The sequence below is a fragment of the Rhagoletis zephyria genome, unplaced genomic scaffold (genome assembly GCF_001687245.7).
Source record: "Rhagoletis zephyria isolate East Lansing unplaced genomic scaffold, Rhagoletis_zephyria_1.1 Rzeph_scaffold_01822, whole genome shotgun sequence".
In the NCBI taxonomy this organism is placed as follows: Eukaryota; Metazoa; Arthropoda; class Insecta; order Diptera; family Tephritidae; genus Rhagoletis; species Rhagoletis zephyria.
In genome coordinates this window covers 87171-100137 of record NW_016158906.1, presented here as the reverse complement: position 1 = coordinate 100137, position 12967 = coordinate 87171, and the positions used below count along the sequence as shown (strand labels likewise).

General features: G+C 34.0%; 2 protein-coding genes across 2 annotated transcripts; one reads left to right on the top strand and one right to left on the bottom strand.

The window, feature by feature from the left end:
• Positions 1–267: 267 nt before the first annotated feature.
• LOC108365273 (uncharacterized) lies at positions 268–1212 on the top strand. Its single transcript, XM_017619269.1, has 2 exons — positions 268–619; positions 686–1212. The coding sequence occupies exons 1-2, from the start codon at positions 268–270 to the stop codon at positions 1210–1212; spliced, it is 879 nt and encodes a 292-aa protein (XP_017474758.1).
• A 3601-nt stretch (positions 1213–4813) lies between these two features.
• Positions 4814–7879, bottom strand: LOC108365272 (uncharacterized). The gene is made up of 2 exons (XM_017619268.1): positions 7555–7879; positions 4814–5699 (listed from the first exon to the last, which is right to left on the bottom strand). Exons 1-2 carry the CDS (start codon positions 7755–7757, stop codon positions 5417–5419), a joined length of 486 nt encoding a protein of 161 aa, XP_017474757.1. The 5' UTR covers positions 7758–7879; the 3' UTR covers positions 4814–5416.
• Positions 7880–12967: the final 5088 nt, after the last annotated feature.

The window sequence follows — 12967 nt, the reverse complement described above, 5'->3', positions numbered from 1 at the left end:
AAAGTGCTAAAATTCCGCAGAACTTATTTATTTAAATAAATTCATCGAACCAAAACCAAATCGTGTTAATAATTTGGCAATACCAAATTTAATACAACAAAATTTTTTAATGGCTTGCACGTAAATTTGTGTGTTTTAGTGCTGCATAAAACGAAATTTTTCAATACCTTGCTTAAAGTTGTAATTGCAAAAGATTTGGATCCCAATTTTTTCTGGTAAAAAAGGAAAATAAAAAAATCATTGTAAATTAGTCATTTAAAATGGACCATGGACTCACCAGAACCCGCTAAGACGCATTACGTGCGTTGTTTAAAATGCAACAAAATTCTAGACTGCTCTCGCTACGACACCAACGCTCTACTCGAACATATTCGCACCGATCATCCCGAACTTGAAGTCGTTAATAACGGCAGCAACGGCATGCCACGCAACGGCAACACGGCCATGCGTGAAGCAGCTAACAACATAGTTGTGCCACACGAAACGATCGATGACAATGCCGCCACATTCCAGCCGACAATGTTGGAACGCACCGCTGGCAGCCAGTCCGAGGAGTTTGAGCGCTTTCAGCCCCGCTCCACTTCATCACGCGAACATATGCACATACGCTCACAACGTGGTAAGTTAATCGACCGTTTGACCGCATCTTTAGCGTTCGCTCTCATTTCAACATAATCAACTAAAGGTATCTTTAAAATGCCAGTTGACAGCCGAGACAAAATGGAAATGCCCAACTGTGATCTACGTGATGACCGCAGCAACGACGGAAGCACTGTCCATACGCGCCGCTACCAAGTGCACACGCCTTCGTCGCATTTTAATTACAATGAGAAACCCAAACGCAGCCTCTACCGCACTTCGATCGAAAAGTGGCGGCCCGCCACCGGTACTATCTACTGTCCAAAATGCGGTGCCAATCGTCGGCCGCTGATACGCACACAAACCGAACGCAGCTCCAACAATTCCTGCTGCGCCGTTTGCATACTCGGCTGTTGGCCGTTCTGCTTCCTGCCCTTTCTACTGCCCAATGACAACAAGGAGTACCTTCATTGCTCCAACTGTAAGACCTTCCTGGGGCTGTACGATCGCGCCAATAATTGTGTGAAGCCAAATCGGGAGTATTGTCAAACGGAGGAGACGTTGATTAAAGAGACGGATATGCGTGCGACGGGCGGGGAATGTAAGGAGAAGCGGAGTTGTCGGTGTGCTTGAAGAGTGGAAACTTTTAGCTGTACCGTTTTTCCATATGTTAGCTTTTGCGTTAATCATGTCGTATAGCAGCGGAAAGCTTGTGTGTATGCTTTTGTGTATGTAGCTCTTTCCCTACACATTTTACTTCCTCTTTCTAATGCTTTTGACATTGAAAACTATTTTATGTACTTGTTTGGATTATATTCGTGCACGAACCATTTCGAAAGTGTTTTAGCTTTAAAGCTTTGCTGTAATACTAACGCTTTTGTGCTTTTTGGTGATGCAAAACTTTACACACATACATACATACATATATATTTACGAAAGCTTTGTGTGCTTGGTATAAATAAAGGTATAATTTCTTTATCCACTTATGGTGTGCGAATTTTTGCCCAAATTGCGAAGAACTAAGGGCAAAACCGAAAGAATTTTGTTGTTAAATAGTAACAAGAAAATTTGTACAGCGACCTTTCAACCTTTCATTAGCACCACAAGGTAGGGCAGGATATTAATAAATGAACAATGTTGAAAAACGTGCCACATGTCTTGTAAGAGTGACCAGAAATTGGCAGTTTTCTAGGGCTCTGTACCATGATTTCGTATTTTGGAATAGTTTAAACCATGTTTCGATTTTCAAAAATTATAAAGCATTAGTGCAAAAAAGGCTAAGGAAGCAACCTTATATAATGATAATTTTTTTAATTTAAAATCATGCATAGATAGCATGTAGTTAGTTTGGGGAACCTAAAAGTTGCAGTTCGGACGTTCCTAAAATGTACCTCATATTAAAGATAGCTTGCAATCAGCCGCAGGCCCTTTGGCGTAACCCAGGGTGCATCACGCGGAGGCGACCTGCTCTACACTCCTGCTCACTTATTAATCCTTCCAAAAAATTGTTTATGGGTCGTTGGTAGAACAATACGCGTTCTTTCTCACCACTGAAATTTAGGTTTTAAAGCGTGAAAGCGTAGCAAACAATCAAACTCTTTTTCGGATTTATAATATTAGTAAGGATAGTTTGTATCTCAGTATATTTTCCACTACTCTTAGGACTTTAAACAACATAACCTTAGCTGCTGGAAAGTGCTAGTTTTGATGAAATTTTATTTTTTCAGGCCTACTAGCAATTGCATTTTCTTCGATTAATTCATTTGCATTTGATCTCGACCGAGACATACTTTTGTGATTTAGCTTCTGAATAGAGAAAGCTTGATTCATTACCTTCCAAATGGTACCTCACTTTTATAAATAGAGCAAGGAATATTGAACATCTAACGGAATTCTCTTGACCCAACTTTAATTTTTTATCGATTACTGCCCGCCCATAATTAAAAAATATATATATATTTTTAAATCCATTTCTGTCAGTGCATTTTTTGTGCATTTTAGCTTTTGTAGTTAGTTAAATATTTCATAAGTAAATAAGTTCTGGCGAATTTCTGTTCTGGGTATTTAATATTTCTCCAACCCACGCTATTTTTTGATACAAAAATTACATCGACGTCGTCAACCATGATGGGGCGAATAATATGCTGTTATATAATATGCAGTACCATCAAATGCCTTTTATTTTCGCCTATACCTACGGTGACTATCCGTCCTTTATTTTAAAGGGCAGTCCTTTATTTTAACCCCCTGTCCTTTATAATTTTTTTCAAAATAAAGGACAGGTCCTTTATTTCTTAAACTGTTTTTTAAATCAGCTCTGCATTCTTCATAAATAAATAAAAGAAATACATTTTTAAACACAGAATATGAAAAATAAAAATGTCCCTTACAAAATATAATGAAAACCTTCGCCAGTTTGTTTCGCCCCCACTTAAGGGTTTATATTTATTCGGTAATATTTATACAATCTATAAAGGAGGATCGTGTTGCGCGCTGAGTTTCCAGTTCCACTTTAAGAAAACAATAAACCCCCTGCTGCACAGTGCTTCAAAACTGGCATTTAGTGTTCGTAATTTGATTAAGTTTTATTTTTTTTTATGAAAGATTACAATATTTGCAAGAGACCAGTTGAGCCGGATGTATGACATTTTATTTGATTATATTAAATTTTTTAGTGCAAAATTCAGAAAAAGTAGCAATAAATGTCACATAACAAAAACTAGTTGAAAACAATTGTATGGTTCTCCCAAAACGAAAAAATTACACAAAAAAATTCTGAAATGTTATAAAAAATATTAACCAAAATAAATATTATTATTTTGGTTTTTAGTAAAAATTGGTTGAAAAATGAAGGCTCCGGTGAATTATGAACATTAAATTCCAATTTTGAACCACCGTGTGCTGACTTCGTCGCGCAGTATAAATTATGGAAAACGCATTTTCGCAGCAAAGGATGACGAAGTCCTTGAAAAGGATTTGGCTTCATTTTTCGCTACAGCAGGGGAACTTGTACAATTAAATAATATAATTAACTGGTAAATATTTGATTTAGATTATGATATGGATAAGGTACTTTTATCGTACAAGTTGTATGTACGTATTCACAAATCATTTTGAAAAAAAATGTCCTTTATTTTACGTTGGTTAATATGGTCACCGTACCTATACGACGTAGTTGCGTATGTAACGTGTACGCCCCAGTATAGCACCATTCGCAGTCATCTAAAATGTTTACTCGCACGCCTTAACTTAAAAGTCATATTATTTAAAAGTAATTAAATATTTGCGTGGGAGACTTTTACACAGTATTCTGTTTGTATATATATATTATTCTCTTAATGTACAATATAACAATTTCAGAATGAATTTCGAGTTTGCCAATAAAAATTTATAAAATGGAATTTTAGTTTCTCAAATCATAGTCATAAAATTATTAAAATTTAAGAATATCATAAAATTTCGAAAATTACAAAATAGCTGCGACAGATATGCTGACAACGAAAAACTGAGTTATTTCGGTACTTTTTCGCCTAAATAATATTTTTGAGGCTGATATTGTCCAATTACTTGATTTACTTTTTACTATACTTATTTCTGGAATGCCATTGACTGAAATAAACGCAAGAATAATGCTTTGGCGTTTTTTTTGCCGAGAGAAAGGAGTGGCACTGCAAAAAAAAACAACTCCTGGGATTTGCTCATATTGACTTCTTTGTGCGTTTTGAAATTTTTTTGTTTATGTCGCACGGCTTCGGCAGAGTTCGGGAGCATATTTGTTGACGGTAAGTTTTTGTATCATATACCATTTCTCTGGTATTTGTCCGGCATGGCATAATTTCATGAGGTCTGCTTTTTATTTATTTATTTATTTATTTATTTATTTGGTCTACAGAAAATATTTTTGATGCAAATATGAGGAGCATGTCCTCATGCGAACCATTTAGATTTACAGCCCGAGTTCGACGTCGGCATATTCCTGGTCTAACATTGATTTCTTAGTAACGACTGATTATAAGTTAAAATATGTAGATTTTTTTTGTCCCATTTGCTTCCATATAACGAATATACACAATTTATTTTTATATGGAAGAAAACCGTAACATCTTCGATAAAAAAAAAAAATCGGAAATTTTTAGCCATTCGAAACTTGTTTACTTTTATAACTACATATATTTTCATAACAAAAATACCAAAATTAAATAACAACAAAAATAATATGTTAAAACTTCTCAAAGAGTGTTGCGGCTATAATGTTTACGAGCTCTGTATGTATATCGGCCACCAATTCTTGGCATCAGTAATTATACGTTTATATATTTTTTAGCTAACTACAATATAAAAGCCAATTACGATGCCAACAGAAACTTATTTAATACAGAAATGAATTTTATCTGCCGATATTTTTGTTATAATTTGTAGATAATGATATTTTCAGTTACATAAAAGCTGCCTGCGGCAATTTATGCCCCCGTTATCGTCTTGTTTTAAAGGGTCCATAAAAAATAGTAAGCTTTAAGCAAAAAACGGGGTTTCTCCAAAAAGTTTACTTAATGAGTTTTAACTGTCACATAATTGTAACGATTAAGTAATTGTTTTTTTTTTTTATTATTTTGATCATTTTTATTGGTGAGTGAATCAATATCAGTATATTTCGGATAATTACATTAAAATCTGGCGCTCTCAATCCCTTTTTTGGCTTTAATATATTGACACCAAACTGTTGTTCATTATGTATTTTTATTACCCTTAACTAAAATAATGTAGTATGTTAATGAATTTAGTTCATTCAATATTTTCGAATTTTTCTACATTTCTCTCCACATTAACTATTTCTTCGTTATTTCTTTCCTTCACGAACCACTGTTGTCATCGGCGATTCGGCTGCCTCTCTCTCTGCTTTTTTCGCGGCACGTTTCGCTTTAAATTTCTCACGTGACTTCTGGACTTTCTCAGCACAATCCTTTGGACGTGTCTTTAGTGACATACTGTCATTGGCCGCCATCTTGCGGGCACTGCGCGATATACAACGTTCGCTGCAATTTATCGGCACATAGCGGCCAATATAACAGCCACATTTACTGCAATAGTGGTTGATGTCGTTGCGATGCTGCCAATTTTTGCTGGAAGTAAAAGTGGGAGTTTACAATGAGTATCTAGCAAAAAAAAATTTTTTTTAAGTAATAATTTATATATATTTATTTAACATTTGTAATTAGTTTACTTGTAGTTCAAGTTCAACAACTTAAATGAAACGAAGTTGATGAACAAGAAAGGCAAAATTGAATATGGAATCAGAACTGCTGCACTTGTTTTAAATTGATGCGAAATTAGTTGACTAGTAACTAATTTTCACATATCATCCCGTTTCTGCGTTAACCTTGTATCTGCTGTGGAGCCAGTTTAGGTGTGTATGAAAGAGCGCTAATTTTTTCACTAGGATACAATAAACGATTTTTTTTTAACACTAGCAAATTCCCCGCGTAAAAGTATTTTTGTGCTGTTTGCCGTATTGTAATATTTCAAATATTTTATCAATTTAATAGAATACAATTTTTCAAAGAGGTGGCAACCTTAATTGAAAATATTTTCGGCAGTAAACTTTCTTAAAACACTTCAGTTTGATACGCATATTGCAATGCTCAATTTTTCTTATCAATTAAATCAAATTAAAATTTAACAGGTTTCAATCCTCAACAAAAATATTTTCGGCTGTAAGCCTCTTAAACCTATTTATTTTTACTGCCATATTGCAAAATTTACTTTATCTTATAAATTTACTTAAACTGCAATTTTCTAACAGGTGGCAGCTGTCTATTTTTTTTCTATATTCTAAAGAGCGAAATACACCACACAAGCGGCTTGTCAAACATTCTTCAAACCTACTTTTCCCATTTCGCCATACACCATGCAAACATGACTCGTTCAAGCAAAGAATTTTAGTTTTCTTCGAGTTCGCAATGCTAAATATTATGGTTTTCTTTCATTTTCCTCTCTTACGTCCTTACTCGGTGAAAATTTCGTTGCGAATGAGGCGATTTTGCTATACACAACGCAAGCGGTTTGATCAAACATCAACATGGCGGCCAGAAAATCAAAAAATTTTGATTTTTGCTCAAATTTCCCTCAAGCGGTTTGTCAAACCTTCAAACACCCCCATACACAGCACAAATGGCTTGAAGCAAAGGGAAATTTCGCTTGGTTTGTCAAACCGCTTGTGTGGTGTATTTCGCTCTTAAGTTAGACCCCTGGCAATAGATGGGTGAAAGAAAACTGCATTCAATTCCATGCATTAGTTTTCGTGTGACGCGCGTACACAGACAGACAGAAATTTTAAAAATTGTTTATTTGGCTTCTCTTGCTCTAATAACGACCTCCCCTATTTATTTTTCTTTAATATCAACAATGGGCAGACATCGGCCTGTTACAATTTTATTATATGCATGTATAGATTTCTGGTTCCACTTTTATTTTCATATGTTACAATTTTATTATAAGTATAAATAGTGTCACGCTTAAACTGTTTAGTTTCCCCCAAAAAATACAGAAATGTACGTGATTAACGCAGAAATGGGTCGATATGCCAATTTTTGAAACTGAGTTATTTTTTCCCGTCAGGGTACCTTCGTAAGCTAATAAATAGTTATTCGTACATATATGTATATCGTTTCTTCTCTGCAATAGTGTCGTAGTCCAAAAAATCAAAAACTCAAAACATCAAAAAAAGGTAAAATTAAGACACATTTTCTTCCACGGAGCTATTCGATACAGCTATGAAATTTTTACACAACACAAAAGTAGAGGTTGTGGCCCTTTCTGCATACTTAACTAAAACAAATTGGATTTGGATGTCTTGCAGAAAATTAGCGATATGTATGTATACGTTTTTTTAAATACTTTATCTGGCAACACATTTCACTTAGCTCTTTTTGTACTTAATTCATTTCCATTATCGAAATTTCTCGCGCTTTTGCTTACCACAACTTTGTAGCATTTAGAAATCGTTGCAGACATGTAACCGCTTCCAGATGCACAATGCTTAGCGCTTCAGCTTCACAGGCGGGACAGTTGACGATCACTGGTTGTGGCTCAAGAAAGCCGATGTTTTTTAATTCAATGCCTTTAAGTATGGGGTCATTTTTGATTATCACCTCAGCGCATTCTTTTTCGTCGATGGTCATTTGGAATTATTTATTTCACTTTAATGTACAATAACAAGAAGCGAACACTTTACGTATTATTTTTGATTTCGAATCAATAAATTTGCCTTTTATTGTTGGTAGAAGTTTTGTTTTCATTCCACGAGCACTAGTCACATACTAATTGGGAAATCATTATTAGTCGCGATCACATCCAACAAGGCGTATACTCACGATTATTTTCTCACATAAAATATACGCATCATTAAACTCTCTCATTGAATTGTATTCTCTATTTATCACCTGCTAATTTTGGCTGCTGTTCTTGATCTTCGCTTGCGACCACGATTTTCATCCGTTACTCACATTCGCTCAATTTTCTCTCGGCGCAATACCTCTGAATATTCAGTAAGCTACTTACTCTTTTACTCACTCTCAAAACAATTGGGTTTAATAGCGAGTGCTATTAAATAAAAATTATTCCTGCTGTCCAGTGCTAGTACATCAACAATAACCATATACATTTACCTTTCAAAGTTTGTACAAGAATTATAAAAATTCTGCAAATTTTTACCAAAATCTCAAACTTTTTAATCAAAATCTTTAGAAAAAATGTTGGAATGCAGTTTTGTAGCCCCTTTAATTCTAGAAGTGCAAGTTTCAAGTTTTTTGAGAATTATTTTTGGTTAAGGGTGTTTCACGTTTTTTCCATACAAAGTAAGTTCGACAATTTTCTTTTATATGGGGACAGTGCCAGCGAAAAAAAATTGCCAAAAATCAACTGGATTTTTTAGCATACCAACATTTTTTCTAAAGGTTCTGATTGAAAAGTTTGAAATATTGATGAAAATTTGTTGGGTGTTGTGTATCCAGCTTGACTTTTATAAAAAATAATGAATATTAAATAAACAAAAGAAAAATAGCCAAAACTGATCAAAATATCGCACTTCTATTATTTTGTGGGCCACTATATTTATGTTTCTCAACTCTGCTGTTAAAAAAATTTTTAATTGTTTATGTATAAGCGTAGTAGATGTATGTATATTGGACCGTACTAGAAACCAAAAGTTCGTTGCACACCCCTAAATGTAAAGTATTTTTGCAAGGATTTTTTCCAAAAAGTATTTTGGTTAGAAGTGCGCATCACCATTCCACAGGGCCTAGGATCGAGCCCAGTTTCCGTCTAATATAAAAATAATATAATATAAAAATAAAATGAAAGAAAGAGTTGTTTCTAATAGCGGTCGCCCCTTGGCAGGCAGACTCTTTTTTACAAGAGTCGTATTTTTTGTCAGACAATTTTTTTCCAAAAACGCATTGAACTCAAGTAAATACCCTATTCTAGAACTTACCCACCTGATCCTACTTCTTAACACCCTAAACTTAGTAAATTAGAGCTCGTTCCTTAAGCTTTTGCTAGGGAATTGCTTCGGTTCCAAGTGAATTCCGATTTTTTTCTCCGAACGTAGGGGCCGCACAGTGGGAAATTTTGTATGGAGGTGCGGAATTAATTAATAACTGGAGTAAAAATTTAGGTATCTCAATAAAACTTAGAGAATAAGCTAATAGAAACCAATCACGACCACTTTTTATATAGTAGAAGCATGAAAACTAAGATATTTTAAAAAATCCGCTCACTTATTGCTTATAGTCTAAGAATTTTATTTCTTATAGTATCAGTGCTATGTGTTTCGTAGATAACTTGCGTCTTGAAAATCTTCGAAAGATTTAATTAATTAACAAACGTTTAAAGTTTAGTTTGGCTTTATGATTTTTATGAATAGAAATATTTATGAATATCCGTAAATCAATAAATACGGTTAAGTTAGAGATGATAAAAAACTATTTATTTCAAAACCACCTTAGCGTCGGCATGTAAGGGCAGTCGTTGTCCTGTTAGTTCCGTTCCCCTTTTATAGCTTGAAATGACCACATCACTTAATTCCATAGCATTTCTTGCTGAAAGCGGCCATGATTTCGAAGAAGATTTCCTTATAAATATTTTAAGGAGGTTTCTCAAGATGCGATGTTGCTTTGACCAGGGCTTGAACCCAGGCCCTGCAGAGTGGTAGCACGCACTGCTAACCACTACACCACAGCGGCTACAAATGTATATATGTACATATGTAGTATATATGTACATACATATCTCGCGTCAATTATCTTTAATTTTAAAATTTTGAAATCTTCGATTGCCTAAACACTAGTCAAAAGGCAGACGTTCGATTATATACATTTCAAATATATTTTTTTTAATTGCCAGACATTCGCCCCAATCGCACTGCTTGGTCAACAGCTCGAACATTGACTAGAACATTGTTTGAGAGATTTTTTGTTCTATTACGTTCGCAAAATTAATAGAATTATTTGTTTCCCTGCATTGATCTATATGACCTCACCCACTTTTGTGTTAATGGAATTATATATGCTACAAACATTCATAAATAAATACTTCATACATATGTATGTGTATGTACGTGGTTGTATGCCTATTGAATTTGAGTGACAGCATTCTTGCAACTCGAAGAATTCCATACATTTAACTCGGTAAAATACTTTTATATGTACATATGTAGCTATTGAAAAGAAAGTGCATGTATTAATATTACCCGTTTTCAAGGGCACGTGTAAACAGAAATTTCTTTTTTTCCCCTCAAGATTACTTCTCCTAACCTTGTTTGGGAGAGGTGATCCCGACTAGTTTGTAACCTTTGGTTAGACAATGATTTGAACCTAGGTCCTACCTGGTGGAATTGCAAACCTCTGGCCACTTGGCTTCGGCGGCGATATAGTGCGGGTGTTCTCAGAACCGAAGTTGTGAATCGAAGTTTTTCGCTGTTTTTCTGGTTAACTTTTTCGTTGAAGGCGCTGCCATTCTGAACTTCATAGATTAGTTTTTTTTCATATTTACTGAAAACCAAACAAAGCACCAATATTAAATACATCAATTATTTCAGTTTTAATAAATAAAAATTAAAAAATATACAAATTATAGTCATATGTGGGCTGTATCAGGCGTATTTTCCGAAATTCCAAATAATGTTATTTCTTTTCAAGGTGTTGTTGTTAGTATCAATTTTGAGTAAATTAGCGTCCTTAAATTTTGAAACATTGAAGTTTAAAGCATTTCTAAAATTTACCGTTATATGAAAAGTGGCCGTAATTTTAGTCCGATTTCTATAACTTTCAACGATTTCTTTCTATGTGCCAAGCACAATAATCTTACCGAGTTTGGTGCAGATTGGGAGGTGCTACGCCCATTCTCCAAAATTGTATCATACACGTATTGCTAGCTAAACAATTATTGCAGGCACTAATTTTGATTAAATTAGCTTTAGTATTTACTGATTTATCGAAGATTTCGTATTTCTCTAAATTACCGTTGTATGGCATATGGTTATTGTCCGATTTTAAAAATTTTCAGCCATATGGTGTGTTGTACCAGGGCCAATAATATGTCAAGTTTGGGAGAAATTGGTGGAGCGGTTAGCAAGCCATACATATGTAATCATAAGTGGGCGTGGCTACGACCATTTTGTAAAAATTTATAATATTCCTATTTTTCGTCTCAAAATCATTGTAAATGTCAATTTTGAGTGAATAAGCTTCAGCAGATATTAAAATATCGCAGTTTGAGATTTGCTTATATCTGAAATGAAGAAAATAAACGTATTCAAACGAAAAAATCAGCAACAAGAAATTTGTTCAATGTAAACAAATAATATCGCCATATTATTTTTGAAAGTATCAACCATGGTATTGTTAATATTAAACTAAAATTACCTTATTCATAAAAGCGCCCTACAAAATTACTATTCTTCTCTTTTTCAGCTTAAAAACACACCGGCAATGATGTTCTTAAGAATAATTTAAAATATATTTTAGGCTCCATCGAGCATGCAAAATGGATTGCTTGACACATGAACAGCGAAAATATATGTTTCAAACTTTTTAAAAAGGTGAACGCATACTGTTCACTCAGGTCAAAAAACGAAAGAAAACATAACTTCTATTGAAGTAACGGTATCTACATTTATTTCTATACCTATCTCGTTCTCCAGGTATTAGATTTTCTTAGAAGGAAAGTTTATTTTCACTGTGCGCCCCTACTTGGAAACACATTGCTTATCCAGGTCAGACCGAACAGCACTTAGTTTTTCTTTTGTTTTCAACTCCCTGTTTGTAATAATAATAATTGTGCTTTTTGTGCTGATGCTGACATACGTACATATGTACATATGTATACCGTAACTAATTAAATTAATTCTTTGATGACGATTAACCTTCTTCATATAACTTTTGTATGAAGGTGACATCAGCAGCATTTCTTATTTTTTCGTAGGCGGGAGCTTCACATTTAAAAATTTTACCTACATATGTACATCTTCTTTATTGACATTATTTGTACTAACATACATACACATATATACATATGTATACGAGTACATACCAGTACGTAAAAACAAACGAATCAATTGTTTTTGTTTCGGAGCATTACTCACATAATATTCGCATTTAAAAAATTTAAAGAATTAATTTTTATTGTTGGCGAAGAACAATGCTTAAGAGAAGCATTTTCGTTGAATGAACTGGATTAAGTGCGAATATTAAAAGAACCCAAAATATTTCAAAACTGTAATGCCCTACACGTAACCATATAACCTAATTACAAGTAAACATATGTTAGTATAAAAATGTCGCATACCTGGCGTCGAACACACTATTCTAAATAAGTAATATGCAAGTGCAAATATATTCATGTACAAAACACGTGCTATATTAAATTATAAGAATTTCTCTATTTCAACAGTGTTGTTGAGCTTTGTATCACTATTTGTTTTTAGGAAAAAATTGACGCAAGTTCTCTTCTGACTTCAGTAGTAGTCGCACCAGTGCTATGACTTTTGCTACATTTGAGGGATTCACAACGGTGCCATAAGTTTCGTATTGTTGTTTGTCGTAAACTTTAAACGCTCAGAGAACCTTAATCCACAACCAACTATTTTTTAACACTACGAAAATTCATAATATGACTTTGATGGTATTTTGCGAACCCCCGTAATATACTTTTAGGCGTTTAAAGTTTACGACATACAACAATATGACACTTACGACACCGTTGTGAATACCCCAATTGTGATAGATTTACCAATTTGTTGGCTATCTACCACACAAGGTCTGAAATCCTCCTCATACTCAGTTTTTGAGTAGTTTTATTATTGCTAGTAAACATTTTTAAATTTTTTAAAAAA